Genomic DNA, 24864 nt, shown 5'->3' on the forward strand with positions numbered 1-24864 from the left:
ACGACGTTGGTATGCGCAAGCCAGTTTATCGTAAAGGCACGCCTCGTTTTGGTCCACGCCCCCCGTGATGCGAACCATTCTCCCTGTTCGCAAAGCAAAAAATGGCTCGCAGGTCTGCCATTTTGCGAATAAGCGCAGCTGCTCGAGAAGTCGCTTCCAAATGCGCAAAAGAGTGCTGCGCGTTGGTGGAGGGAAATGCGCAGGTATAGCAGAACTCGTATGTAGACAACTTGAGAGAAGATAGAAAAGATGCGAAAGAGTCCATGGGACTGAAGCACTAGCTATCGTCAAGCATCTTGATGTATTCCTCCTCGAAAAGGTATCGTAATTAAATATTGTGTCAAGCGCGGATCTTCTGATTTTTGAAGATACAGTCAATGACAAAACCAGTCAAAATGCCGACCTACGAGGCACAATCCCTCTACACAGAAAACATGATGTGGGTGTCAATACCAATTCGGGCCCTCCCCCACACCACTTCCGTCATGCTCATTGTTCAGCAGGTCGGGCAGGCACGACCAACAGCCTATGCGAACCACCAGACTCGAGGCGTGGATGAAGGAGGAACCACCAAATCCACTTGCAGCTTACGGCCTCAAACAGACAAGTGGCAGAAGGCAGGAAGGATATTTAGGGATCAAAGACTTCGATCGGGCTTGGGAGCAGGCGACGAGGAAGTGAGAATGGTACCATGTGCGCGTATAGCCTACAATATAGCGAATATTTGTTTCGGTCTTCCCTTGTGTCAGTTGAAGCTTTAGTGCTGGTTCGCCGATGAACGAGTAACAACTGCCATGCCCCTACCGTAGTCCACTAACTGAGTACTGTACACGCACGCACAGCAGGATACAAAATCGTCCCCAAATTTGCCCGGGCTGTGTAGACTCATTTAGCTCACCCCTCGGCCGATAGCCGTGTCCCAACCCGATTCGTCGTTTGTGCTAGATAGTAATTCAGGCTGTCTACTTATGCTCCGATAGGCGCTATTGGGTGTGGTCTTAGGATCACACGCGTCAGAATCTCAAGGTAGGGCCAATTGCACACGAGGGCTGGCTATAAGTCCCCTGCATTCGCACACCATCGCTGGCATCTCTCAGATCGTATATCTGTTCTGTGACTTCAAGTTCTTAATAGCCTCCCTACACAATCAGCAGCCTCTGGACTTCAATATGGCGATGAATTTCCAAGATACACCATTTGCCAACTACGTATCTGAAGAGAACTCTCAGCTATCCGGTCCGTATGTCGAGATTCTCTACCCGGACGAGCAATGCTGGGACGACCCGTGGCTGCCTCAGGATGGCGATCAAGCTGTTGTATTTTCTGGTGAGAATCTTCAGTCAAACACGAGCATGTAACATCCACTAAGTGCAGGGAGAAGAACCGCAATCCCAAAGTCAATCTCAAGACGACTGGGAAATACCAGAGCTTGTGTCGATCGACCCTTCTCTCACCCAGCTATCTCCCTCAACCGTACTCGGTAGTGTCCCTGTTGGACCTAGAGAAACTCAAGACCTCGGTTTTGGTGGACAAATCTGTCCGTTCTCAATGTCGCAAAGTCCAATTTGGGGTATGGATCGTCGTGAACTCTGTTCATAGGTTGGGCTGACACATCTCAGGCACAACCACACAACCCTTCTCGGAACCAAGCTCAGATCTAGCCAGCTTGACACCACTGCCATCGCGGCTTATCAATGGCCAAAAACCCCTCCCCCTTGGGTCGAGCACCGATATCCATTACAACGAGACAATCCGACCGGCTTCTGCTCCGACATCCAACGCCACGAGAATGGGAAACCCTAAGCGCGTGAGATCCCAAATAACCAAGGGTACAATCTCAGGTCGGCCGAGAGGGGATAATACTGCTTCCGATGAGTTAGAAGATGCAAAAGAAGAAACAGAAGACGACGAGGCAGATGCGCCGGCTAGTAAGAGACTCGCCTGTCCCTTCTATACGTTTGATCGGGTCAGGCATCTTCGCTGTGCTCACTTCCATCTCAAGCGGGTGAAGGACGTGAAGCAACATCTTCTTCGCAAACATCGCTTTCACTGCAGAGGCTGCTATGAGGGATTCAAGGACAAGGAGAAGTTTAGGGATCATGCCAGAAATTCTCAGCAGTGCCAAGCTGGGACCGGTAATTCCCAGTCTGCTGGAATCGAGGAGGGCTTCTCCGAGGATCAGGTCAGCGTGCTTCAGCAGAGGATAAACCCGAGGGATGAAGATCATTCCTGGTACAGCATCTGGAAAATTCTGTTTCCTGGGCAGCCGACTCCTGCCTCGCCATTTCTTAAGAGCGATGTTGAGGAGGTGATTTCGACCGTGTGCGAGTTGTGGGAGAAGAATATCGACAAGGTTATGTTTTCCCTCGGTAACGCTCCATTCTCGATGGGATCGATAACGAATGCAGAGTTATCGGAACAAATTTCGCATTCTGAGTCAGAGACACCGGTGAAAGACGACCTTTTGCGGCTGCTGGGCGAGCTCGCAAAAGTCAGTGTCCCCCGAGGCAATACCGATGGAAGATATGTCTCTATTGCACAACCTAGCGTTCCAACGTCTGCTCCCGGTTCCGCTTCTGCGTTTGAGACAGCCTCAACCCATTTTTTCGACTCGGAGAGATTGCAGGCTAGTGACACAATGGTATGTTCGTTAAAGGCCGAGAGCCCAGGCAACGCGAGACCAACTTCAAAAAAGAAGAACGAGAGATCGCGCAGAAGTGCGAGGAAGAAAAGGTAAATGTAAGCACAATATTTTCTAATCAATAATTCACGATTATTAGATTGGATTACAATATTATTTGCTGTCGCTGCGGGGAGTTGCTGAAACATTACTAGATGATTGAAACCGAGGTGCTTTTTAAGTCTTCGAGGTGACTTCATGGCAACCATGAAGTTGACGGGCTGATATGGTTCAACCCCTCCTAAACCTCCACTGTTTTCTATATAGCTCCAGCGGCTCACAAACATGAACTTTTTCAGTTCAATTCAGACATGAGAAAGTGGCCCAAATGCGTTTCTTAGAGTTCACTTCTCTTTTTGATGTATGTAACTAGCTCGTCCCTTCCCACATAATGCTTAATTGAATCAGCCAAAGGGAAAGCAACCGTAGGCCCGTTCAATTGATTTGCAGCTTTGCACGGGAAGCTCCCTGAAAAGACTGAGGCACATCGTAAGGTTGAAGAGGTTGTTGGAAACATGATTCGGATATTTGATGTGCGTTTTACAGCTGGTTGGATCATATTTTGAAGTTTGCTGGAAATACGTGCAACGTCTATTTGAGTCTGTCTCGTCTGAATCTTTTCTGAACCACACGGAAAGACTCTTTTGGGTCTAACTATCGTTTAATCTCTTCTCCCTTCCCGTCCCTCCTTCTCTCTTCGTTCCTTCCCACCCGGCAATTCGCTTAGGAACGCGAAACGCGCACTTTTTTTGAGCCATGGGCAGGGAAATGTCCCCAGAGTCCAGTCTTGAGGGGCTTCCAAACACCACTGCCGGCTCCGAATGTTTATCCTTGGTCACCAACATGACCTACTCCATGTGGTACGTTTACTTGCGCCTTTCCAGTCAGATAGTCACCGCAGGCGTATGATCTGTATCTCTTCAATGTAATCACTTTACCTTTCCCTCCTCGTCGACATCACAACAAGAGCGACTGCAACATGGGCCAGCTAGCATGCTCAAGAAGAGCTACCTAGCAACAGCGTGCAAATGAATGGCGGACCAAAAAGCGGCTAAATGTTAACGGCTTCATGCACTGGTTGGACCGCCTGTGAAGTCGAAAGCGATTTCATGTCCCTCACAAAATGATGGCTGAAACGCGTCAAGGAAATTCAGGTCGCCTGCATCGATTCCTAGAAATGTTTGCGAGTCCCACCAAGACATCAAGTCCAACTCGCCCAGCTGCGTCCCGCCGAACTGCAATCCCTGGGTCGGAATGAAAGCGTGACCATCCTGGATTAAGTCGTCTTGCGTCTCAAATGTTTGCTGCTGAATTCCCTCGGGGTCATCTTCAGGAGCGCCATGAGCCCGGCCCGGGGAATGAGGTACTGAAGCTACTTCAGATTGACCATCGCCCTGATTCCATCGAACCTTTCCTGCTCGCGTGACGTCGGGATGCTCTAGTACATAACGCACAGCGTCTATGATGCATCTCTGGAGTAGACGCCTATTCTCCGTACTCAGAGGCTCCCGGAGCGTAGCTTCTCGCTGGGTGACAAGTTCTTCGACGATTTCACGGCCCGATTCTTCCCAAAGCTCTCGCCGCAAGGTGCTGATATCCTCGATCATCTTGCCAAGAAAACAAAATGGCGGGTTCGGGCGTGTCTGCCCCGGACAGACAATATCCCACACCGTGTACCACTGCTCCACGGTCGTCCTATTTGGAACTCTTCCCTCCAGCTGGGTGTCTTGTTCCTGTGTAATCCATGGTGGGCCTGACTCTTCCGGTGCATTACAAGAGCGATCCATGAGGTGTGTATCGCGCTCGTCGGGGCCCGAGTACGTTTCCCAACATGTCGGACAGTAAAACTCTGGTCTTCTGTGTCTTCTCCTCATGTGCTGCTTCACATCTCTAATGCGCCGGAGTCGACATTTGGCACAGGCTGCGTACCTACGCGGGTCCTTTCGATAGAGAGGACAGGCAAGATATTCGTGTTCCGTATCATCTCCATCACTACGGTCCTTTTTGTCTTCGGGGTCGGAGTTATCAAAGTTGTCATCGCTCAGGCAATCGTTTCCATCGGGGTCATCTCGCCGATTCTTAGAACCTGCTTGCCGTTTGGTGGAAGGCTGCTGCTGCGATTCTCTAGATTCACGTCCACGTTTTCTGGCAGGTGCTTTTCCTCCTGTCTGGCCCGTAGTCTTCTGATACTGAGTGAGTTCCAACCTTATCTCCAGCTCTTGCAGAGCCTTCAACACCAATTCGTTTATGATACGATGCGAAGCGGGAACCGTTGGAAGTCTCCAGGGTGCCCAATACGGCGCTCTAGATGAAGAGCCGGCAAAATCTCGGTTATTCCGTGGGCGCATGTATCCAGCCTCGTGTGATTCAAGGTCAGAAAGCTGAAGCGTTTGGAATCGCGCGAGTTCCGACTCAGAGAACGGAATCCAAGAATCAATGAAGAGGTCCTGATGCATAACCTTTGTGTCGGCAGTCTCGAGACGGTCAAGATCATGGCGACTCAGTGGCTCTGACCTGTGGAGGCTTGATGTCTGTTCGAGCGTTGCCTCCAGGTGACGATTCTGCCTGTGCCTTCTGAGATTGTCTTGTCGAGTAAACTTCTCGTTGCAACCTGGCATGTCACAGTTAAAGCTCATTGTCGGATTCTCCCTGACATTTTCTTTCTTCGTGTTTGATTTGTATATTTTTGAAGACTGAATCCTATGTTTGGTTGATTCTGACGTAGACTTCGAAAGCGATACATCTTCTGCAGTCGGCGTAGGTAGGCGATAGTGGTAGCGATCCATTGTGCTCGTGATTCCAAGAGTAAGTGACTGATATGATGGTGAGTAGCGGTTGCAAGTTGCTTGTCGAAGGAATTGCACACCCTTTTAAAGGTACCTAAGGTAAGGTACCTAAGGTAAGGTACCTTACTCGGTACCATCTAAGTTGGTGGATTGGGCGAACTAAGGAAAGATGCCTTCTTTCTTTTTGCAATGTTCAAATTATCAGCCCCTCCCTGCGGAGCAATCAGATTGTGAGACTTGTCACGCGTTATGCACCTTGCTGCAACCCACTCAGGAGAGAGCACACTCGTGCTCATAGGAGACGATAGGCACGCCGGTGCTCAGGCCAACCATTTTAGGCATGGGCTCGGAGGTGCCATTTTGTGCTCACAATTGACGTTTTCTCAGTTGATCCCAGGATTATCTAGGAACAACGAAGACCAGCTTTCACTCAACTTCTCTCTCTACAGATATTACTTTGCTGATGTCTTGGGGAGCCCATTAAACGAGGCACGGGGGTAAGTCGCAGGGTCAATGTGATCGCATGGAGGGACGAAGACAGGCCCAGGCACGCTATTTATCTATCAGAATTACGACTTCCTCCTCTTGATGGGCATATTAGCTGCTTCAAGTTCAAGAACCAACCTTTCAAAGCAACAATAGAATGACCAACCCTTCGCGATGTTTCCTTTTGCAAGGTATCCTGAAATGCTTGCCCCTCCCCCGCAATTCGCTAGAGAAGCACGGATCAACGGGTATCCGTCGAAGATGTGGAGACGCGGCACTCGGGTTGACTAATCGCACCGCTGCCCCTCCACGGAGTACGTACTGCGAAGGCGCGAACCGTTTCGGGAAGACTGCACAAGTCCGCACCGAGGGGCCAAAGAAGGTTTGCGAGTCGCGACACAACAGCACGTCTGTCGTATTCGGGTGCCACCCACCGTTGCTCAAGCCTCGAGTCCCAGGACTGCCGGTCGGTTCCTGTGTGGAGTGTAACGGCACGGATCACCTAGGTATTCTGTGGTCCCTGACCATTTGTGAACAGGTCCCTGGGATAGTGGGACGGGCAGTCTAATTGACTTGGTCCCCGTTGCTTTACCTGTCCTTGTCCTTCTTGGTCCAATTAACCTTTCCGAAGCTTCCCTCCCACTACTTCTCGACGACAACAACACGTACACGAAGAGACATACACACACACACACAACTCGCTAAACAACGCGTCAACGACTCGACGGACCATACCGGGCCAACTCTTCCTCCTCCACGATACCCTCACATCGCGAACCACCCAAATCCAAAGACCCAGCGCAGCCAACAAGATGGTCTCAACACGATCCTCCTCCCGCGCCCTCTCAACCGGCCCCGATGCCTCCCCAAGCATCCCCTCCACAGCCCGTGCCGTTGTAAACGCCGCCACAGCCCGCCCGGAAAACAAATCTACCCCGCAAGGCTGGTCCCACGCGCCAACCTCCCTCACCTGTTTCTGGCTCCTCGTCTCTCTGCCCCTCGTCATCTGGGACACGGGCTATGTTCTCCTCCGCCCCTGGACGATGCCCGGCGGCCACCTCCACTGGCCCGTCTGGGCGCCCTACAAGCTCTACGGCGAGGTCGACCACGTGTACGGGTGGAAAGCGTTCAACGCCGGCAACGGCTTCACCTCTGCGCAGGGCGCGCTGAATGCCGTTGAGACGGTCATGTATCTTGCCTACTACTGGCTGTACTTCTCGCGGGGACGCGCCGTTGACGGGCCGGCTGGGTTGAAGAAGGTTGTGGGCGGAAAGGCGGGCGCGTTGGCTATTGTTATTGGATTCAGCGCGGCTGTTATGACATTGAGCAAGACGGTATTGTACTGTAAGCGCGACTCCTTTGCGACCTGGGCTCTATGGGATGATGATTTACTAACGGCGATGATGCGATAGGGGCGAACGAGTACTTCTCTGGCTTCGACAATATTGGCCACAACCCCCCTCTCGACCTCCTCTTCCTCTGGATCATTCCCAAGTAAGCGCTCCCCAAAGGACAGACGGAGTGAACCACTATACGGAAAGGAAGCTGACTTTGAACCTCAACCATAGCGGCGCATGGCTCCTCGGCTCAGGCTACATGATTTTATCCATGGGTGGCGAAATCGTCGACGGGCTGGCCCTCGCGTCAAAGACGACCAAGACCGAGTAATCGACACTGATCGGTATTTGCGACGCACCGTTGCACTCTCAAACTCGGGTGATAGCAATCGCGCGAGGTAATCAAGGTGTCTTGATTCTGTACATTCAGCGCTGTGAGACGCGCGAGCACGCCAGCAGTAGGTGAAGGCCCGGAAACCGTACTGGATGGCAAATGGGTCAATATAGTACAAGAGATAAATGGACATATGCAGTAATGTTTGATATGACAACAGCCCCATCTACACCCTCCTGAGTGGGCGTCGAGCCTGATTCGTTGCTGCGCGCGATAGGTTCGCGCATTTCTTCACACGTGCACATCCGCGCCCACGATGGCTGCAATCCTGCAGGTACCATGCGCATAAACGTCACGGGGCGGACAAGCCAGGTCACAACTGTCAGCACTTACACCCGTCATACATCAAGACATGATTGACAGATGAACAGCGGACTGGAAGGCATGCAGCCTTTTAAGAGACCAGCCAGTACCACCCTGGTTACGAATTGTTCAGTAACGTAGTGGTGTGCAGACGTGTCAGTTCAAGATGGGTTCGACTTGTTCGACATCATTTGTGGTGTTCAGTCACGGTTCAAGTAGAAGAAAATTACGATTCTCATCAAATCTCTTTCCATGATTTTCAGTAAGGATATTGTACAATGTGCCATAGCATGGCTTTAACTCCTTCCCAGCCCAACGCCTGTATCAATCATCGCCATGCGCAGGCCTGGATAAGGAGGGTGCGACAGGGTATCTCGTCATTTCCAAATCAATACATACAAAGAAAACAACACAAGTGGCAGCGTGCCACTATCATGCGTACATCCCGGCCGGAGTAGTACTCAGTACACTCGGTCGGTCTAGATATTCAGAGGCGAACAGCTCGTAAGACCACCAAGGTCTTTGAACTGCTCCCACACAGGCTGCACATCCAGCTGCCCCAATACTGGGGACTCATGAATCGGAATCGAAGACTTGCGGATCTGCAGGGGAAGAGGCTCCAGCTCATGACGGTGGAAGTCCGCCTCCTGCTCCTTGATGAGCTCCTCGTAATCGTGGGCGTAGCTACCAGCGCCGCCCCCGATAACACTGTGGCGCCGGTTGTTTGCCGTCCACTCCGAGGAACTGGCACGAGGCGGCGTTCCCGCGAAGGAAAGCACATTCCTCATGCGCCGACGGCCACGCAGGGGAACAGGGCTCAGCATAGGTGACTCCTGGTTCGGCCAATTCTTACTCGGCGCATCAGGCGAGGTCGGCGGCGCCGTGGAGTCGACGGTGGCGTAACTATGACCACCCATCGAGGGGGCCTCAGAGACGCCGCTGGACTCTGAAGAGGTTGAGAAAGAGCGCGGAGCGACATGCGTCCGAGGCGAGACCTCCGCGGGAGGGCCCTCCCACTTCTTGACGGCGTTGGTGCCGTTGCCGTAGCCGTGGACCACGATCTCGCAGTATGATGCCTTGCGGGGTGCCGGAGCGCATTGCTCCTCCAGCTTGCGAAAAATGCTGAGAGATCGTCGGAAAGGGTTATTGCGGGATAGACTCCGGCTCCGTGAGCGGGCCGGGGCGGCGGCGGCTGGGACTCCGCATGTTGATTGCCGACGGGAGGCTACTTCGTCGCGGCGGGATCTGGCAGTATAGTCGACGTCTGGTCGAATCTCGATTGTGGGCGATACAAGTACAGATGGCGTGCCATGGCAACCCGTTGCCCAGTCCGTGACAGATTGCGACCGCTTAGTATCGGCTGCAATGTCTGCCTGCTTGCGCAGGAGGGTTTGCAGTTGGCGTCCCTCCTTCCAGGGTGGCAGCTTCTCACAAGACACTGCGAGGTGATAATCCACATCAACAGTGTCGCGGACTTCTGGTGGTGGCTGTGTGCAGCTAAGCAGCACTTGGTAGACTGCATAAATCAGAATCCAGCGCACCTTGCGGGCGTCCACAAGGCTGATCTTCTCGGCCTTGTCGACGCGGATAAGAGGTGACACGGAGTCCTCTTCGAACTTCCGGTAGGCGCGGACAAAATCGTTGTCCAGGAGTGCTGGGTCACGCATGTTCATTGCCTTGATCATGGCACTGTGAGCCAGTAGGCGCTGATCCGGCTTCAGCTTGTCGCCTCGCGCAGTGTTCGCCAACCATTGCAGTGACATGCGACGGGATGCCTTGTCGCTGGCAGTCTCGGGCAGTAATGGCAGCGGATGCCTCAGAGACTTGAAGTTGCATCGCTCATCGAATTCTTGAACGCTCTGCACGGCGCAGATCCCGCCTTGCGCCAGCAGCGGGCTGCTCTCGATTGAAGTGAACTCCTCGTCTACGAGCAAGTCGTAAACGGCCTTGAAGTCCTTGCACATGGTGCTGAAAATCTCAGGGTCGAAAATAGTGCTGCTACGAGTGTCGAAGGATAATGGCGGGTAGTAGCCAAACTTTGTCGTGTAAAATGATTGGATAAAGGATCGAAATCGGTCCAGGTGGGCACGTCCGCCTGCTGGGAGGCCGAGATGTGTCTCAGAGAGCTCTTCTTCCAGGAAGTTCTTAAGCATGCCACCAGCTTGACTAAGCCTTGAATTCATCTCAGTCCGCGCCCGTCGAATCAGTGTCTTGGAGACTGAGCCAATATGCTATGTTCTGTGAGTAAAACGTGCAGCCGTTAGAACTGAGCGAAACATACCTGATACTCAGGACTGTAAAAGAGCTCCTCGCTCATTCCAACACAGTGACTGAATGCGTCGACGTACAAGTCTTTCAATTGGAAGACTTCAGCCAAATGCAGCATAGCAAGTGCATGTTGCGGCAGACCCTTGATGTCGTAGTAGCCCTCTTCATCTAGGTAAGAAGTGAGATCCGACACATTGTCCTGTTCGTTGCCTCTGAACTCCGCCATGCTATTGAGAAGACCAATCAGCGCAGTGCCGAGGTGCTCGCCAACCACTGAGCGCCGAAAGATCCATGCAAAGAAGTTTCTCGTTGCAAGATGGTAAGAAAATGCCTGTTCCTTATCGGCCGTTGGGGGTGCTGGAATGTAGAGCTCGATCCGCTCATTGGGGTTGAGAGCATTCCACCGGTCCAAATCATCATACTGGTCATGAAATGAACCTGGCGTCTCAGGCATGTCGCGGGCCATAAATCTCTTAACAAACGGATGACAGTTTGCTGAAAGCAAGGCACCGAATGGAACCTTGAATGCAGGTCCTCTGCGGGACTGCCCCTTGCCGTACAAGTGTACGAAGCAGTTTCCACCGCGGAACCATAATTCAGGGTCCTGAGACAACAATGTTAGCGAACAATTTCTAGTCAAGAGACATTGTGCCAGTAGACTACTCTCACGACGACGGACAGGATTGGCTTACTCTTCTCAGATTATCCCAATCACCGCAAGACCTTGCCGCTCCATCCCACCTCTTGACTTTTGAATTTTGAGGCATCCTCCCCTCGATAATAGGGTTCCCAAGGGTCTTAGGCGTCCAGCCTTGTGTTGACGTTGTTGACATTGTGCGTGTGGGTGGTAGAGACATTCGTTTTCGAGAATCTCGTCGGCCGTACATGGTGAAACTTCAAGCGCGAGACAAGTCGCGGGATTAGGGACGTTGATATGGGCGATCGTTGAATAGCTCCCGTGACGGGAAGCCTTAGACCACAGCTGGATGCGGCCAGAGAGCTTCACTCAGATTGAGAGTTGACAGCAGTGGATGGCGCCGATGACTGCAGAGGAGGTGTTCCGGACCGCCAATAGTCCACAGGAACCCCTGTCAGATCTGCGTTGATCACTGAAGGGATTGAGGTAACTAGCGGATGTACCCAGTACGCCCGTAGCAGTGAACAATGACTTGGGATCGTCACTTGTCCACGGCCTTGTCGAACCTGGTCGAAAGCAGCCGGTCCGGATGGGCGAGAGAGCTGTGGTTGGATGGGGAAATGGACGCCGAAAACCTTACAAAACGTCTTCGGGTGGGCGTTTGGATGGCTTTATGTCACTTGTCCCGGATCAAGAACTGACTTGACCCAAAATCCGGGACTGGGCTGCGTCCTGGCAAAGACCCGCCAGCTTGCCCACGGTCCGAGCTGCCTGTCGAAGAGTGTCGAGTGACGCGGCGGGAGACAGAGGGATAGCTCCAAGCCATGTTTTAGACCGGGCCGCCACTAGAGCATTGGGTGAACCCCTCAGTCCGGACCCTACCCTGGTCTGCAGCTTCTTCGAGGACGGCCAAGCGAATGTGCCTGTCATCCACAGCTCTGATGCGCTGGCAGTCTCTTCAGACTTTCTCAGACTCTGTGCAGCAGCATACGCATACAGGCGTAATGAGTCTGTTCCTGAGGAACGCTGCTGCAGCAGCATCCGTCAGCTCCAGGCTGTGCCACTGCAGGCTCCCCGTCCGTGAGCCGACTTCTCGCAAACAAGGGCGGCGAGAGGCATCATTTTGCCTTTCAACGGCGACGTATGATGTCTGGAGGTCTCAAACAGTGTCTGCGTCTCCACAAACGCTGTTGTGACGGAACCCAAGGTAGTCGACGTTGAAGCGATCGGCAAGGCGCCAGATGTGACTTGTTCCTCGCTGGCATGAGCATTCTTGCGTATGCAGTCCCTTCTCCCTGTGACATTTTGGGAATGCTAGTGATAGGGTGGTGATGCAAAGCGTCGATGCTGGCTCGCCTCTACCCACCATCAGCCCAAAGTCCGGGGGCTTGTCTTTGGGGATCGCCGTCCTCGATGCATACTTCGGCGCTGGCTTGCATCGACAAAGAAGCTCAGTGATTGGTCAGAACCGCGTCCCGCTTGCTCGATTGAGCAATGTCTCATGAAAATTGGCGACTAAACCCCCGGGAGCTGGGCTTCCCTTTGCTAATTGTCTTGGGACGATCGCAATCGGCTCTCTCCTGCTGAATCATCAGTCACACGGCGGCCAAGATGTGAAGTCATCCCAAGGTGATATAACGGCCACGATCGCATCCGGGAGGTGTGGATTGGAAATTGACCGTCTTCATCTTGTTGAGAGGCAACATTGAATCTAGGTCTTGCATCCACGTAGGCCTGGCGATAGACAGCATCGGGACCAAAGAACGTCAGCCTGCATGAGGGTATTCGTCACAGCGGGAAACTCCGTGATGTGGACCGGGGAGTTTTGAAAGGTCGGCCGCCATAGAGGCTTCATCGTCGCCAGATCAGTCCGCTTTCCGTAATTACTGTTTGTAGTACAGATAGGTTTAACCTCGTGCCTCTCGTCCGCCTCTCTCACTTGTGACCGATATTGTGCTACCTCGCCAGAAGGTTGCTAGTGATGGCCGGTGCTCGGGATCTACCAGGATAGCCCAGCTTGGAGAACCATCGCCATGGAACGATGAGCGTGCGTTTGGGTTCCCTAGCTTCATGCCGTCGGCCGACAGAAAACCCCTCTTTCCCGTGGTTGGGGCCAGCCTCAGAACTGTTGCTGGCGGCTCTCTCTCGACTTCAGATAGATATTTTCCGAGCCGAGATTTCCCTCGTCGGTGTGCCTCGCGTAACAGATTCGACGAAAGCTGCGAGTTATTCGGGACCCAAAACACTGGCGTTGACGCTCTGCAAGAAGGACATGGCCACTTACACACATGCACAGTCATCGACGCCTTGACGGGCCTCTGCCCTGCGTGGAACAGCGGCTCCAAGAGGGGATGCAGGGCATCTGCAAGGCAGAAGCCGCGGTGACCACGGTCGTCCAAGTCCAGCCATCCCTCACGCGGGGCAACATTCATCTTTCCAGAAATCGGCTCAGGGTCATGAGGCACAAAGGAGCTCCGGAGGCGGATCCCACCGCCTAGCAAGGGCTCCCGTCCACCAACGGACCGGAGGCAAGACAGGCCCAGCCATGTCCCCTCAGCCCTCGCTCGCTTCGGAAGGGCTTGCACGACCTAGACCCCCGCGGCTGGCTTTTGGCGTCCTGTCGCATTCAAAGAGGTCTGGACCGCTATCAACTAGCGCAGCGCCGGGCCGCAACGAAAACGTCGAAGCTGAAGAAAGAAGACCCAGCCCGGTGGGAACACGGTGAACGGTAAAAGGAAACCGCAGACGAGTCGGGGTCCGCCAAGCGAAGCTGGCCGGCGGCATGGCGGACGGCAGAGAGAAGCTTAAGACAAGTGCAAGTCTTATAATCCAGATGCGGGAAGCCTCTCGAATCCTCCGACCGGAGACACCGAAGCCTATCGTTGAAGACGTGAAGCCCGTGGCGAGGAGTGAGGTGACAGTCGTGACAGCGTCCTCAGGGCGTTCTTAGCGAAAAACCGACGATGGTTTGACAAGAACCGGTTCTCGGTCTCGCGTGGGTTTGACAAGCTCGAGGCATGTTGATCAATAACGTCCGTCCATAGAGAGAGTTTACAGGTTCAATAGGCGATTTTCCCATGCAGTCGAGCGCAATAACAGGCGATGGACTGAAGGCTAACAGCAGCCTTCAAGGGACCAAGCTGAAGTCCATGTAAGTCGTGAGTTTGGAGGGCCGAAATGGAGGGTGGGATCAGTCAGGGCCGCTTATGTAAGGGAGCATCTGCTGGGAGCTGATCTTATCGATAACAAGACGGTCACTTCTTATCGGTCTTATCAGCTCGCTCTTCTGGGCTCTGGCCGCGCGGGATTTCGGTGAGGAGGAGCATTGTCGCGTCCGGGAGACAGCTCCGTGCAGACTCTCAAACGCCCTTCCTCGAGCCTTTCTGCGCGGCACAGTCGCCCTACTCTCCTCGTGGCAAACCACATTCTTCAATCCGCAGAGCACTATGTCGGCGCGAAAATGGCACCTCTGACCCCCTACACCTACATCCGCTGCCCCTGCTCCGAGACTCACCAGTCCAGTGAGGACGGGTCGTCAACACCAGGAAGCCCAGAGGACGATGAGCGGACATTCGACCCGCGCGCCCCGCGCGCCAACTTCAGCCTTTATCCTCTGGAGCATCTGATGTACTGCGAAGACTGTCACCAGATTCGGTGCCCGCGATGCGTCAATGAGGAGATTGTTACCTATTACTGCCCCAATTGCTTGTTTGAGGTCCCCAGCAGCAACCTTAAAAGCGAAGGCAACAGGTACGCACAAGGTTTACTTTGGTTCAGAGTTCCGGCGTTTGCTAATACTATTGTAGGTGCACACGAAGTTGCTTCCAATGCCCCATCTGCGTTGGCCCCCTCGCTGTTACGGCTCTCGATACCCCGCCCGAGAGCAACCTTCTCACGGCTGATGGAACGGCTCCCCAAGGCGCTTCCTATGTGCTGTCGTGTTCATACTGTAACTGGAGCTCAACCGAGATTGGAGTTAAATTCGACCGACCCAATGGCATTCACGGGCAATTGGCCAAATTGCAGAACGGAGGCCAGCCTAAGCTGACTCCCAAGGAGCACAAGGAGAGGAAAAAGGAGAGCAATGGGGAATATCACTTGAACCCGGAGGATATGGATGCCGAACTGCAGTTTGCGCAGCTCAAGTCCTTCTACCAGAACCAGGTGGCCAGTTCGAACCCTTCAGCGGGTGGCCTATCATCACTGGGTGACCTGGGTCTCAATTCGCCCGGCTCTTTGTCACGCATCATGAGTTTGTACACTGGGAACAACTTTGGCAACAAACAAGCCCGTGGCAAGGTCCAGATCATGAGGGAGGCTGTCAGTCCTGACGAGGGTTTGAAGACGACCGATCTGGATGAGTCAAAAGAGATTGAGAAACTCAGACACACGCATCCCGACGACACAACCACTCAAGCCCAGAACTGCCTACAGCAAGACCACGTACGCTTCCGAGACCAGCTTCGGCCCATCCCCTATCTCCTCAGAACCAAGCGATCCAAGAGATGCCCGCTGTGCAGACACATCATCAGCAAGCCGGAAGCAAAGATCTCCAACACCCGGTTCCGCATCCGCCTCGTGGCCGGCAGCTACATCCCCACAATCACCATCCGACCACTGCAGTCGGAGGTCCAGAACCTCCCCTCGACCGCTCGGCCGCCGATACCCCAGGAACTGTGGCTTACGCCACTCAAGCCCGTGCAGTATCTCCTGACCTTCAAGAACCCCATCTTCGAGACGGTCAAGGTGTCGCTGGCCACCCCGTCGAGCACACCTGGGCGGTTCGCCAGCACTGTGACGGTGCTGTGCCCGCAATTCGAGATTGACGCCAATACGGACATGTGGGACGATGCCCTCAAAGATGACGGCGATAAGGAGCGCAGGAGAGGGGAAGAGGGCGGGATGCAGCAGGCTGAGGTGGGCAAGATTTACGAGCGCGGTCGCAACTGGGTGAGCATCGTGCTGGAGGTCGTGCCTGCTTCGTTGAGGCTTGAGCAGCAGCCAGGTGGTGACAGTGCTTTACGGGAGGACGAGGATGTGTTGGAGATACCCATGTTTGTGCGCATTGAGTGGGAGACGGAAGCTCAAGGCGACGTCGGTACTGCGACAAGCAGGGAGAAGGAGGCAAGGGAGAAGAGGGAGCTGGCTTACTGGTGTGTCTTGGGAGTTGGACGCATCAACCAGGACTAGACTTATGTCAAATGAAAAAATGATACCCCCAATTCCTTTACATAACAGGCGATGGCTTCAAGCAAAAGTGGACATAATCACAGAGATACGGGAACAGATAGTTAAGAAGGAGCGGTCAAGTGTTTTGGTATATGCATTTTTTGGGCAGCCTGTAATGGAATCGCCCAAGTTATATCCCTTTAGACGCCAGACCCTTTTGATCAACCAGTCATTGCCATGCCTTCATTGCAGCAGACTAAATGCCAAACCCATCATTGACCATGATTCCTTTTTAATTTTTCACCAAACACCCGCCCATTGCGCAAGACACTAGAAGAGATAATCTAGTACTCGGCGGAGCCGGACTGGGGGAACTCGAAGGTGACACCGCGGCCGGTAAGCTTGCGGTAGACCTCGGAGTAGGTGTCGAGGCGGTAGTCAACACCGCCGCGTTCCTTCTCGTCGAGGATGACCTTGAGGAGCTTGGAGCCGTCCTCCTTGGTGCGGAGGCGCTTGCCGACGATCTCGACGGGGTAGACGAGGTCGGTGAGGATGGCGTCGTGGACGGCGGTGAGAGTGCGGGAGCGGGGGCGCTTCTGGGTCTGGTTGTTGCGGGAGCGGGCGGAGCGCTTGGGGCGGGGCAAGATGCGGCGGGAGGCCAGGATCAGGACGTGGCGGTCGGAGAACTTCTTCTCGAGCTCACGGGTGAGGCTGTTGATGGTCTTAGTATTTGGTACGTGTGGTTTCAGAAGAGTCAAAACTTACCGCTGCTGGACGCGGTGGAAGCCCTGCAGGGAAGGAACGGGGACAAAGATGGCAATAGCCTTCTTGCCGTGGCCGACCTCGATCTAAAGGAAGATCACAAGTCAGCATGCGAGCTCCAGGACAATGCCTTGGACCGCTTCCCGTCCTGTTCCTGAGATTATCATTCTTTTCAGCGTTCAAATCTCCGCCGCCACGGTGAAGCCGAAGACACCAGCGATGGGCACCTCCCAAGACTTGAATGCGCGATTGATTGCCAGCAACTCCTCTTCCTTGGGTCCTCTTCAATCCTGATGTGTTTCAATCGAGATTAAGGCTTCGGGAATTCCATTGCCTCGCATCGCATTCGTCAATTGGGTGGGGTGTTGCCCATGCAGGTGTCTCCTCATGCTTGATTTTCCGCGGCGGCTGGGAACAGGAATTTCGATTCCGGAGAATTCGCGGGTTCGGAAGTCTTCAGGACTTTTGGGTTGTCGCTTCAAGTGAATCTCACCTCGCGGGCAGAAACGATCTGCAGAGGGCGGAGGGCGACCTTGAGGTCGGCGGTGTTGCTCTCGAGGTCGTACAGAGCCTGGGCAATGTTCTGCTCCAGCTCGGAGGGGTTGGCCCGCGAGGGGCTGTTGGCAGCGATCTTGTTCAGGGCGGCGGACATCTTGACTGTTGTCGTTGGGTGGTTGACGGTCGGGTTAGTCGATGCTGTAACGGACGGGGTCAAGAAGAGAGAAAAAGTTCACAAAGTCGATCGCGGCAGACCACACACAATTCGAAATGCGCCGTCAGAATTTCCGGTGGGTGGATCCTCCCGAGTGATTGGGGTTTGAAAACCCTTGAGTGGTCTGTGCTTTATTGACATCCTCCAGTCATTTTTCTAGAGTCTCTGAGTGGACCGTCGAGCCCACCATCGTATCCACTCCCGATACTGCGCTTGTCTCCTTTCGGTCTTCGGTCAATCATCATTCGGTGAGGGGCTCGGTGAGACCCCCAGGATCGACCTGGGTGATGATTCCCATAGTCCAACTCGGCCGCCTGTATTAGACCTTCTGCGCGTGAAATGAGCTCTTGAATCATTTTCAGAACTTACTTTCAGTCTTTCCTCATTGCTCTCGCACATATTTGGCTCTGTGGTGCTGGTGGTGAAGACTAATTGATATCTGCCTATGAGAAACCGCTGCAAGATGCAACATGAATGCATTGAGTAGCGGAGATTCCCCCGTCGCTGGCTTCGAATTCAGATTTTGAAGATGGTACATGACCAGTTAGACAATAAGTTTACTATTTCGTCTTTGAAATACAGGTTCCGTTCCAGCAAACGTCACTAGTAATTTTCTTGGGTAATTATTTGGCTGTTTTTTTTGGATATGGGTATTATTACATTGGATCAAAAAATCGGCAGGGTGCCTTCCACCAAAATCTGAAGCAGAACCAAGCGAGTGTATATCCAATTCGTAGTCACACAATCTGGGCATCTGTGATTCTTTCAGTGATCACAATTATAGTCTCACATCATGGTCTGCGCCCTCTCGTTCCTCTCCTGCCTACTCATCTCATTACGGAAGACATTACCCTCCGAAGACGAAGGCGGAGGCGGTCTCGGCGGGGGCGGCATCATCTCAACACCCCGATCAGGCGACGAGAACGCATTGTCTCCAAGCCCAATCTTGACGTCAGCCGTCCTCTGGCCACGGCTCTTGCCGACGCCGTAGCCCCCGCCACGGGACGAGAACATGCCCTTCCTGCGGCCGTACCACCATACGAACCAGGCGATGCCGCCGAGGGAAAGCACACCAAAGACGATGGGGAGGACAATGCCAAAGACGTTGGGGCCGCGGCGTCTCTGGTTATTGTTATTGTCGTTCTGTGGGCGGTTGACGATGCTGACCTTGGCTCCCGGGTGACGGGCGGTGATGGAGCCGTTGGTCTGCGGAAGGGCGAGGAAAATTTGGACGGTGAGGGATTCGTTGGCGGCCATGTTGTAGCCTACCGCTGCCCAAGCGAAGTGGCCTTGGGACGCGGGGAGCATTTGGGAGGTGAAGCCGTGGCCTGGGTCGATAGCGTTCGTGACGCCGTAGTCACCCTGGACTTGGACCATTGTGTTGGGCAAGGGGAAAAGGCTAGTATCCCATGTTACTGAGATCCCGTGTTAGTACTTGTTCGTAAGTCGGATACTCTTTTTGAAGGATATGCTTACTCCAGTAGGTCTTGCCTCCGTCAACCTTAGTATCAGCCTTGGGAGAGCAAAAGGGCTGGTTGACGCCGTTGGCTCCCGAAGCCTGGTTGCATAGGAGGAAGGACCCGGCACCGTTGGCATCGGCCGTTGGGAGAGTCGAGCTGCCAGTGAAGGCAGACGTGGTCTTGCCATCGTTGACGGTCGGGGTGATTGTCTTGGCTGCGCCGTCGGCTTGGACCGTCACCCAGGGTCGAAGGGCATCATTGCTCTGCCGAGGAAGGATGGCGGCGTCGATTGCTTGTGACAGAACCAAGACCGTGGCGGCCAGACCGAGGCCTCTTGAGAAATCCAAAGCGACCATGACTTTGTTTCGTATACCAGAGAGAGAAAGACTCGTTTACCAGAACGGAGGCGATACTACAACGTGCCAACTGGTGGCATTAATGAAGGAAATGAAAATTCACTCGAGGAGCAAGCCAGAGTCGGGGACTGGAAATGAGGACTTGCCATGGTTATGTATCAGGCATTAGCAGTGGACATTGGCATGCAAGAATGCGACGAATGCTTATCATGCGTGACTTCCGCTCACGGGACGCCTTGTTTCCTCGTCTTGAAACGGTGATGAGTTTGCCTTCAACCTGAGCGACCTGCAATGCAACCAGGAAACTTCGTGGCAACTGTACTGCAAGTAAGTTAAAGAATTCATCTTCAATATCTTGTCACTTTCAGAAGTGAACATTTTGTATGCTCCAAACGTATCCATGACCGTTCTTTAGCTGCCATACATGCTGCCGTCGTCCATCATGACAGCTGCTACTATCTGCCTAGGATCGAAGGATGTGCTCGTAGCTCAGTGAGGCTCTTGGTGGATGACAAGACGAACCAGTGGTAGCATCGGCCGAGAAAGACAACAAGCTTACCGGCGCCGGCACACTGACAATGCAGGGGTTTCCCTTGGCTCCGGTTTCAAGAGCAAGAAAGCAGTCTCGTTGCTCACTGGACTGAGTGATCAGACCGGTGCGCAGAATGGCTCTGCTGGCCTGACCCCTTGGGTGTGTTGGTTGCATGCTGTCGTGATGGCCCAAATTCCGGGGACCGTTGGGGCCTGAGCTGTCGAGTAGAATTTGGGTGATGAGCCGGCACTGTGCCCATGAAGGTCCTGGCGCTTGCACACCCCGCTGGGTCCCCTTTGTTGCGCTCGTCCTCACATCCGCGGCGACCCGTTGAGTTTTGAGATTTGGGGGGGTATCATCTGCAAGGTTCGGCACTTTGATGGGATTTCTCTGGCGAAGCGAGTTGGTACTTCAGACGGAACGGGTTGGCGATCGGGCCAAGGGGGGCAACGGCCGATGGTTTTCGGTGCCGCGTCACCGGGATTTGTGGAGACACTCCGGGCATTCTCCGGGGGCCGTTGTGCCGGGGCTTCGGGGTCGTGGCGCACTGATGCGCGGCTATGCCTGGCTAGCCAGGAAATAGCCTACGGGTTTCTATCTCTCTGTCTGGAGGGAGAAAGATGACCCGGTATCTGCACATGCCAATCATGGCTCAAACACTCGATCGAGGTCAGCCTAGGTAAGGAGAATTGGCCGTCTTGGCTGGGTTAAGGGCTGGATAATATCCCGGTGGGTGCTATAAGCCAAGAGATCGAGAGTGGCAGTTGAAACTAACTTAGTACATAGTCGAGATGGTTGAAACTTGTGTGGCCATTGCTCTATAGTCCGGCGGGATCATCGCTGCTCTGCATCCCAATGTACTCGCGGACAGGTGGCAGATAATCAATCAGATCTAGCCATCTGAGATCGATCATTCCCGTCCCGTTGCTCCTTACCTTTGACTGCCTGGTACATGTGCAATTAGAACCTAGATGAACCTTTATTCATCCGTTTCGCCAAGATTACGATCGCATCTGCCGGCATTGGCTATTCTCCCCCGGCTCTTTTCCCTTTTGCACTGTATGTCTAATGAGGAATTGAGTCATCCACCGTGGCTGAGGACCCCATCCACGATGATCTTGACCCAAGTTGAACAGCAATTAGCCTGCCCGTCACCCCAACAACCCGCCCGGAGCGCCGGACTATCGAGAAGAAGGCCGCACCGTCCACGCACCGTCCGCGACACCGTCCTGAACGCTGAGGTGCGCAGTGACGTCTCTATGGTTCCTCCTGTGGTTCCTCTGTGGCTCTCTGTTCATTAGCGGCAGCGCGTGCAGCCGCCAACGGTGCGCGATCGCCGGAGCTTCCCAACAAATCTTCCGTGGGAAGAAGGAAATGTGCGACATTTCCTTCATCTTGGGTTTCCTTGGCTGCCATTGCTCCGATCTGACAACCTCCACGCCCGCCCGCCAGCTCAAAGGTCCGCTTACCTGCAGCAAACACCGAGCTACATCCTCCATTAGGACCCTTCCATTAGCTTCGCACCGCACTCTCTCGATCTTTCCATAAATAAATCTCTTCTAATGTTTAAAGCAAGCCCTTTCCCGCGCTCCCTCCCTTCCCGCCTCTTCTCCTCCCCTGCGCAACCTTCACGTCCTCTTCTCAGATTCACCAATACGACCTTGGGATCTCAGCATCAACACCTAAGCAACCACCAGACTTCCAGCTTCTCCAACATCGCCTATAGACGCGCACCACCCTCATCATCATCGTCTACCCCTCCTTCTATCAGACCCGACCGCAAGATGGCTGAAAGCGACATTGAGAAGTACCTCAAGCAAACGCACGACCGCGTCTTTGAGAACAACCGCAAATGGGCCGAGGAGAAGAAGAAGCAGGACCCCAACTTCTTCGTCAGCCTGTCCCAAGGCCAAGCTCCCGAGTACCTTTGGATCGGATGCAGCGATTCGCGCATCCCCGCCGAGCAAATCACCGGCCTCGAGCCCGGTGAAGCCTTCATCCACCGCAACATCGCCAACATGGTCAATAACATTGACCTCAACGTCATGAGCGTCATTAACTATGCCGTCCGCCACCTCAAGGTCAAGCACATCGTTGTCTGCGGCCACTATGGATGCGGAGGTGTTAAGGCCGCCATGACACCCAAGGACCTTGGCCTGCTCAACCCCTGGCTGCGTAACATCCGCGACGTCTATCGCCTGCACGAGGCCGAGCTCGACGCCATCAAGGAGGAAGATGCTCGCTACGACCGACTCGTCGAGCTCAACGTTCTCGAGCAGTGCCGCAACGTCATCAAGACGGCCGCCATCCAGCAGTCGTACGCCAAGAACAAGTTTCCCATTGTCCACGGCTGGGTCTTTGGTTTCAACGACGGTCTCCTCAAGGACCTGGAGATTGATCACGAGAAGATGCTGCACGACGTTCAGAAACTCTACCACCTCCCCGGTGCCGACTTCTAAGCGCGACCGACCGACCGACCGACCAACCTGCCTTGCGTAGCTGTACGCTGTCCCAGTGCGGGGTTGACGGGGCGGGCGAGATGGGATGAGGAGGGGTGGACCGGAGCGTTTTGCACACGGGTGACTCACGGATGGAGTTTCGGCTCTCGACGGCTACCGTTTGTGTGTGCGCGCTGCATGGCGCTCATCGCGACACGGGGAAAATTTTCTTGTTGAGGGCGGCATCTTCCATACCCGTTGCAGATCCGGATGGGGTTGGTTGGCAATACTCTTAGGTTCTGACCAAGACATGCCACCCCACCACAACCGTTCATCCGGTTTAGCTTAGTGGGAACCTGGAGCTGTCAACGAGCCGGGGACCCCACTGCCGTGCATCTCCGAGGGAGGAAAGATCGAGAGGTTGTGGCGGGTAGAGATTGGTTATCAAACAGCTGTCACCGGCGGGATTGTACCGGAGTTGAGGATTCGAGTTTTTTAATGGGATGCGGGAGCTCCTGGGGATCGGAGTAGGTTTGGTGAAGAAATGAGGTGCACAAAGCCAAAAGACTTGATGCTTGGAACTGGCAGTCTTTTCGGAGTAGGACATATCAAGGGAAAACGCAAAAATAATACTTCATTACCCATCACCTAATCTCTCTACTGCATGTCTGCAAAAGAATTCCTACCTCACGTACCACGCAACGATATTCTGTTTCATTGGGCACCATCGCAGCCTTTTTTCTACTAATTCTGTCTAGGTAAATCTTTGACTACATCGACGTAATTTGTAAGGTGGCTGATTTGTACATCTACGAGGTAGTAGGTAATATGAAGCAAACTTCTAGATCGATTTCCTTCACATCTTCATCTAAACCTCATGAAGATGAATAACATTCCTAGCCGCCTCACCGTTAGATAAACCATCTTACTACGCGGGAAACATAATGACTCACCACGAAACGTTCCAGGTATGTCTCCCACCGAGACTCTGGCACATCTTCTTGCTCCCCGTGTTATACGGTGCCACGTCGGCGGACGCCCAACCATCGGCGCCGTACTCGCTAGTACCTCTCTTGATCAACTTCGATGCCAGGGCCTTTGCGTAGCCTCTCTGTCGGTAGGGTGGCTGAGCGGGGTTGTGTGTTAGACTGGAAGACCAAGATTGAAGAGTATTGAAGTATTCTCTTCATGTTGGATTCGGGCATTTTGCACAACTTACCTCGCAGTGGAGACTTGATAACGATGCATCGGTGCCTAAGCAGGAGTCAGAGAGTTACAATGCTGCCGAGGAGCGGTGGGTGATATATGTAAACAGATTGTGGCGGGAGCGATAGACGTAAGACGCCTTGTGCATCTAGAACGCATTGAATACTCACCGAGGAATGACCATGCGATAGGCGTTCCATCCTCTAGTTTGAGACACAAGCTCGGCCACGACATCAACGTCTTTCTATCTAGTCGTCAGCCATTGTGTTCATCTTTGGAAAGCTCCAAACCAAGTTGACAAAAGAAAAACAAACAAACAAATAAACAAGGAGGACGATAAGAACTCACACTTGACGTGGAATATCCGTCCTCGAAACCACAATCTCACAATCCCTCTTCGTAGCCGGGCCCCACGAAGCCCCCTCAGGCAACGTCACTCGGTTCTCAAAATCGGGAATCTCATCGACGCGGAACAGCCATTTCTCGTACTCGTAGTCCTGGCGAGGTGTCACGCGCACGCCGGCTCGGAGCATGGCGTCCCGCGTGGGCGTGGCGAGGGTCCCAACGAGGCATGCGCCGGGGAGCGTCCTGTTGTCTGGTTGTTGTTTGCTTACTTGTGTTACAGCATCGAGAATTGCTGTGACTTGGGATTCGGCTGCTTTCTTGTCCTCGTCCGTGAGAGTTTTGTTGGGGGCGTTTTCGAGTGTTGAGTACATGAAGAGTTGGGTTTCTTTGGTGCTGCCGAAGTCGAGGTATGCTGCGCAGAAGTTGCGCGGCTGTTCGTCAGAGGTTGTGCCATCTTTTTCTTGTGAAGCAGTCGAAGAGAGTGGCGCGTCTGATGCTAGGATGATGCGGGCTGTTGGGCGCATGCCGTCTTTGAAGCGGGTGAATTGGAGGCGGCGGAGGAGGACGAGGGAATTTGGGAGGTGGGATTCCAGGAGAGGGATGAGACCTTCCGGAACGGATGTTTGTATCGTTGCCATTATGACCGATGAGTCTCAATACTTGTCTATTTGATGTAAAGTAGAGTGTTTTTCAGACTTTTGTGTGATGATATGGTGTGCTGCAGCAATGATGTGAGAGATATGCGAGGTGCTGGTATCGGCGGATTAAATATCCGCTATTAATACCTGTAGTGCACTACAAGTAGATATCAGTGCTGCAGCTCTATGATGGCTCTCGATTGAGGGTGACTCATATTCGCGACTCAACTCACGACACCGCCCGTAAAACTGATCCGAAGGAGAATATCCCATGAGCCATGAAAATGCCTTCCTGTCAAAGCGACCTCACTCTGATTACCATAAAGTTCGGCTGAATTCCTCTGAGCCACTGGCC

At 53.5% G+C, this 24864-nt stretch overlaps 10 protein-coding genes across 10 annotated transcripts; 4 read left to right on the plus strand and 6 right to left on the minus strand.

The window, feature by feature from the left end:
* Positions 1–1573: 1573 nt before the first annotated feature.
* BDZ83DRAFT_16891 (uncharacterized protein) lies at positions 1574–2877 on the plus strand. Its single transcript, XM_060501448.1, has one exon. It carries the CDS (start codon positions 1790–1792, stop codon positions 2735–2737), a length of 948 nt encoding a protein of 315 aa, XP_060369841.1. The 5' UTR covers positions 1574–1789; the 3' UTR covers positions 2738–2877.
* BDZ83DRAFT_604963 (uncharacterized protein) lies at positions 2711–3431 on the minus strand. Its single transcript, XM_060507301.1, has 3 exons — positions 3089–3431; positions 2980–3041; positions 2711–2733 (listed from the first exon to the last, which is right to left on the minus strand). The coding sequence occupies exons 1-2, from the start codon at positions 3237–3239 to the stop codon at positions 3025–3027; spliced, it is 168 nt and encodes a 55-aa protein (XP_060369842.1). The 5' UTR covers positions 3240–3431; the 3' UTR covers positions 2711–2733; positions 2980–3024.
* Positions 3432–3493: 62 nt separating this feature from the next.
* On the minus strand, positions 3494–5507 carry BDZ83DRAFT_16887 (uncharacterized protein). Its single transcript, XM_060501447.1, has one exon. It carries the CDS (start codon positions 5464–5466, stop codon positions 3748–3750), a length of 1719 nt encoding a protein of 572 aa, XP_060369843.1. The 5' UTR covers positions 5467–5507; the 3' UTR covers positions 3494–3747.
* Positions 5508–6290: 783 nt separating this feature from the next.
* Positions 6291–8060, plus strand: BDZ83DRAFT_690757 (uncharacterized protein). Its single transcript, XM_060511308.1, has 3 exons — positions 6291–7296; positions 7365–7446; positions 7521–8060. Exons 1-3 carry the CDS (start codon positions 6765–6767, stop codon positions 7618–7620), a joined length of 714 nt encoding a protein of 237 aa, XP_060369844.1. The 5' UTR covers positions 6291–6764; the 3' UTR covers positions 7621–8060.
* Positions 8061–8465: 405 nt separating this feature from the next.
* Positions 8466–11087, minus strand: BDZ83DRAFT_568126 (uncharacterized protein; the record flags this gene model as incomplete). The annotated part of the gene is made up of 3 exons (XM_060504029.1): positions 8466–10217; positions 10268–10858; positions 10947–11087. 3 exons carry the CDS (start codon positions 11085–11087, stop codon positions 8466–8468), a joined length of 2484 nt encoding a protein of 827 aa, XP_060369845.1.
* A 3131-nt stretch (positions 11088–14218) lies between these two features.
* Positions 14219–16176, plus strand: BDZ83DRAFT_662550 (dynactin p62 family protein). The gene is made up of 2 exons (XM_060511074.1): positions 14219–14641; positions 14698–16176. Exons 1-2 carry the CDS (start codon positions 14352–14354, stop codon positions 16079–16081), a joined length of 1674 nt encoding a protein of 557 aa, XP_060369846.1. The 5' UTR covers positions 14219–14351; the 3' UTR covers positions 16082–16176.
* Position 16177: 1 nt separating this feature from the next.
* Positions 16178–17566, minus strand: BDZ83DRAFT_604971 (40S ribosomal protein S7). The gene is made up of 3 exons (XM_060507302.1): positions 17316–17566; positions 16826–16908; positions 16178–16771 (listed from the first exon to the last, which is right to left on the minus strand). The coding sequence occupies exons 1-3, from the start codon at positions 17472–17474 to the stop codon at positions 16405–16407; spliced, it is 609 nt and encodes a 202-aa protein (XP_060369847.1). The 5' UTR covers positions 17475–17566; the 3' UTR covers positions 16178–16404.
* A 601-nt stretch (positions 17567–18167) lies between these two features.
* BDZ83DRAFT_17028 (uncharacterized protein) lies at positions 18168–19513 on the minus strand. The gene is made up of 2 exons (XM_060501464.1): positions 19011–19513; positions 18168–18949 (listed from the first exon to the last, which is right to left on the minus strand). Exons 1-2 carry the CDS (start codon positions 19348–19350, stop codon positions 18321–18323), a joined length of 969 nt encoding a protein of 322 aa, XP_060369848.1. The 5' UTR covers positions 19351–19513; the 3' UTR covers positions 18168–18320.
* A 2153-nt stretch (positions 19514–21666) lies between these two features.
* On the plus strand, positions 21667–22341 carry BDZ83DRAFT_568031 (carbonic anhydrase; the record flags this gene model as incomplete). The annotated part of the gene is made up of 1 exon (XM_060504016.1): positions 21667–22341. The coding sequence occupies one exon, from the start codon at positions 21667–21669 to the stop codon at positions 22339–22341; it is 675 nt and encodes a 224-aa protein (XP_060369849.1).
* Positions 22342–22964: 623 nt separating this feature from the next.
* Positions 22965–24691, minus strand: BDZ83DRAFT_604977 (uncharacterized protein). Its single transcript, XM_060507303.1, has 5 exons — positions 23875–24691; positions 23697–23770; positions 23540–23574; positions 23274–23446; positions 22965–23216 (listed from the first exon to the last, which is right to left on the minus strand). Exons 1-5 carry the CDS (start codon positions 24507–24509, stop codon positions 23189–23191), a joined length of 945 nt encoding a protein of 314 aa, XP_060369850.1. The 5' UTR covers positions 24510–24691; the 3' UTR covers positions 22965–23188.
* Positions 24692–24864: the final 173 nt, after the last annotated feature.

Source organism: Colletotrichum acutatum (genome assembly GCF_030867785.1).
Source record: "Colletotrichum acutatum strain CBS 112980 chromosome Unknown BDZ83scaffold_10, whole genome shotgun sequence".
Lineage (NCBI taxonomy): Eukaryota > Fungi > Ascomycota > Sordariomycetes > Glomerellales > Glomerellaceae > Colletotrichum > Colletotrichum acutatum.

Bases quoted from the DNA above. Each gene is read 5' to 3' on its own strand.
- BDZ83DRAFT_16891 (XM_060501448.1), top strand. From the start codon at position 1,790: ATGGGAAACCCTAAGCGCGTGAGATCCCAAATAACCAAGGGTACAATC.
- BDZ83DRAFT_604963 (XM_060507301.1), bottom strand. From the start codon at position 3,239: ATGATCCAACCAGCTGTAAAACGCACATCAAATATCCGAATCATGTTT.
- BDZ83DRAFT_16887 (XM_060501447.1), bottom strand. From the start codon at position 5,466: ATGGATCGCTACCACTATCGCCTACCTACGCCGACTGCAGAAGATGTA.
- BDZ83DRAFT_690757 (XM_060511308.1), top strand. From the start codon at position 6,765: ATGGTCTCAACACGATCCTCCTCCCGCGCCCTCTCAACCGGCCCCGAT. The intron at 7,297-7,364 runs GTAAGCGCGACT...ATGATGCGATAG, and splicing joins GAGCAAGACGGTATTGTACT to GGGCGAACGAGTACTTCTCT. The intron at 7,447-7,520 runs GTAAGCGCTCCC...CCTCAACCATAG, and splicing joins TTCCTCTGGATCATTCCCAA to CGGCGCATGGCTCCTCGGCT.
- BDZ83DRAFT_662550 (XM_060511074.1), top strand. From the start codon at position 14,352: ATGGCACCTCTGACCCCCTACACCTACATCCGCTGCCCCTGCTCCGAG. The intron at 14,642-14,697 runs GTACGCACAAGG...ATACTATTGTAG, and splicing joins CTTAAAAGCGAAGGCAACAG to GTGCACACGAAGTTGCTTCC.
- BDZ83DRAFT_604971 (XM_060507302.1), bottom strand. From the start codon at position 17,474: ATGTCCGCCGCCCTGAACAAGATCGCTGCCAACAGCCCCTCGCGGGCC. The intron at 16,909-17,315 runs GTGAGATTCACT...ATCTTCCTTTAG, and splicing joins AGATCGTTTCTGCCCGCGAG to ATCGAGGTCGGCCACGGCAA. The intron at 16,772-16,825 runs GTAAGTTTTGAC...GACCATCAACAG, and splicing joins TTCCACCGCGTCCAGCAGCG to CCTCACCCGTGAGCTCGAGA.
- BDZ83DRAFT_17028 (XM_060501464.1), bottom strand. From the start codon at position 19,350: ATGGTCGCTTTGGATTTCTCAAGAGGCCTCGGTCTGGCCGCCACGGTC. The intron at 18,950-19,010 runs GTAAGCATATCC...ACGGGATCTCAG, and splicing joins CGGAGGCAAGACCTACTGGA to TAACATGGGATACTAGCCTT.
- BDZ83DRAFT_604977 (XM_060507303.1), bottom strand. From the start codon at position 24,509: ATGGCAACGATACAAACATCCGTTCCGGAAGGTCTCATCCCTCTCCTG. The intron at 23,575-23,696 runs GTGAGTATTCAA...ACTCCTGCTTAG, and splicing joins TATCGCATGGTCATTCCTCG to GCACCGATGCATCGTTATCA. The intron at 23,217-23,273 runs GTGAGTCATTAT...TGAGGCGGCTAG, and splicing joins CATACCTGGAACGTTTCGTG to GAATGTTATTCATCTTCATG.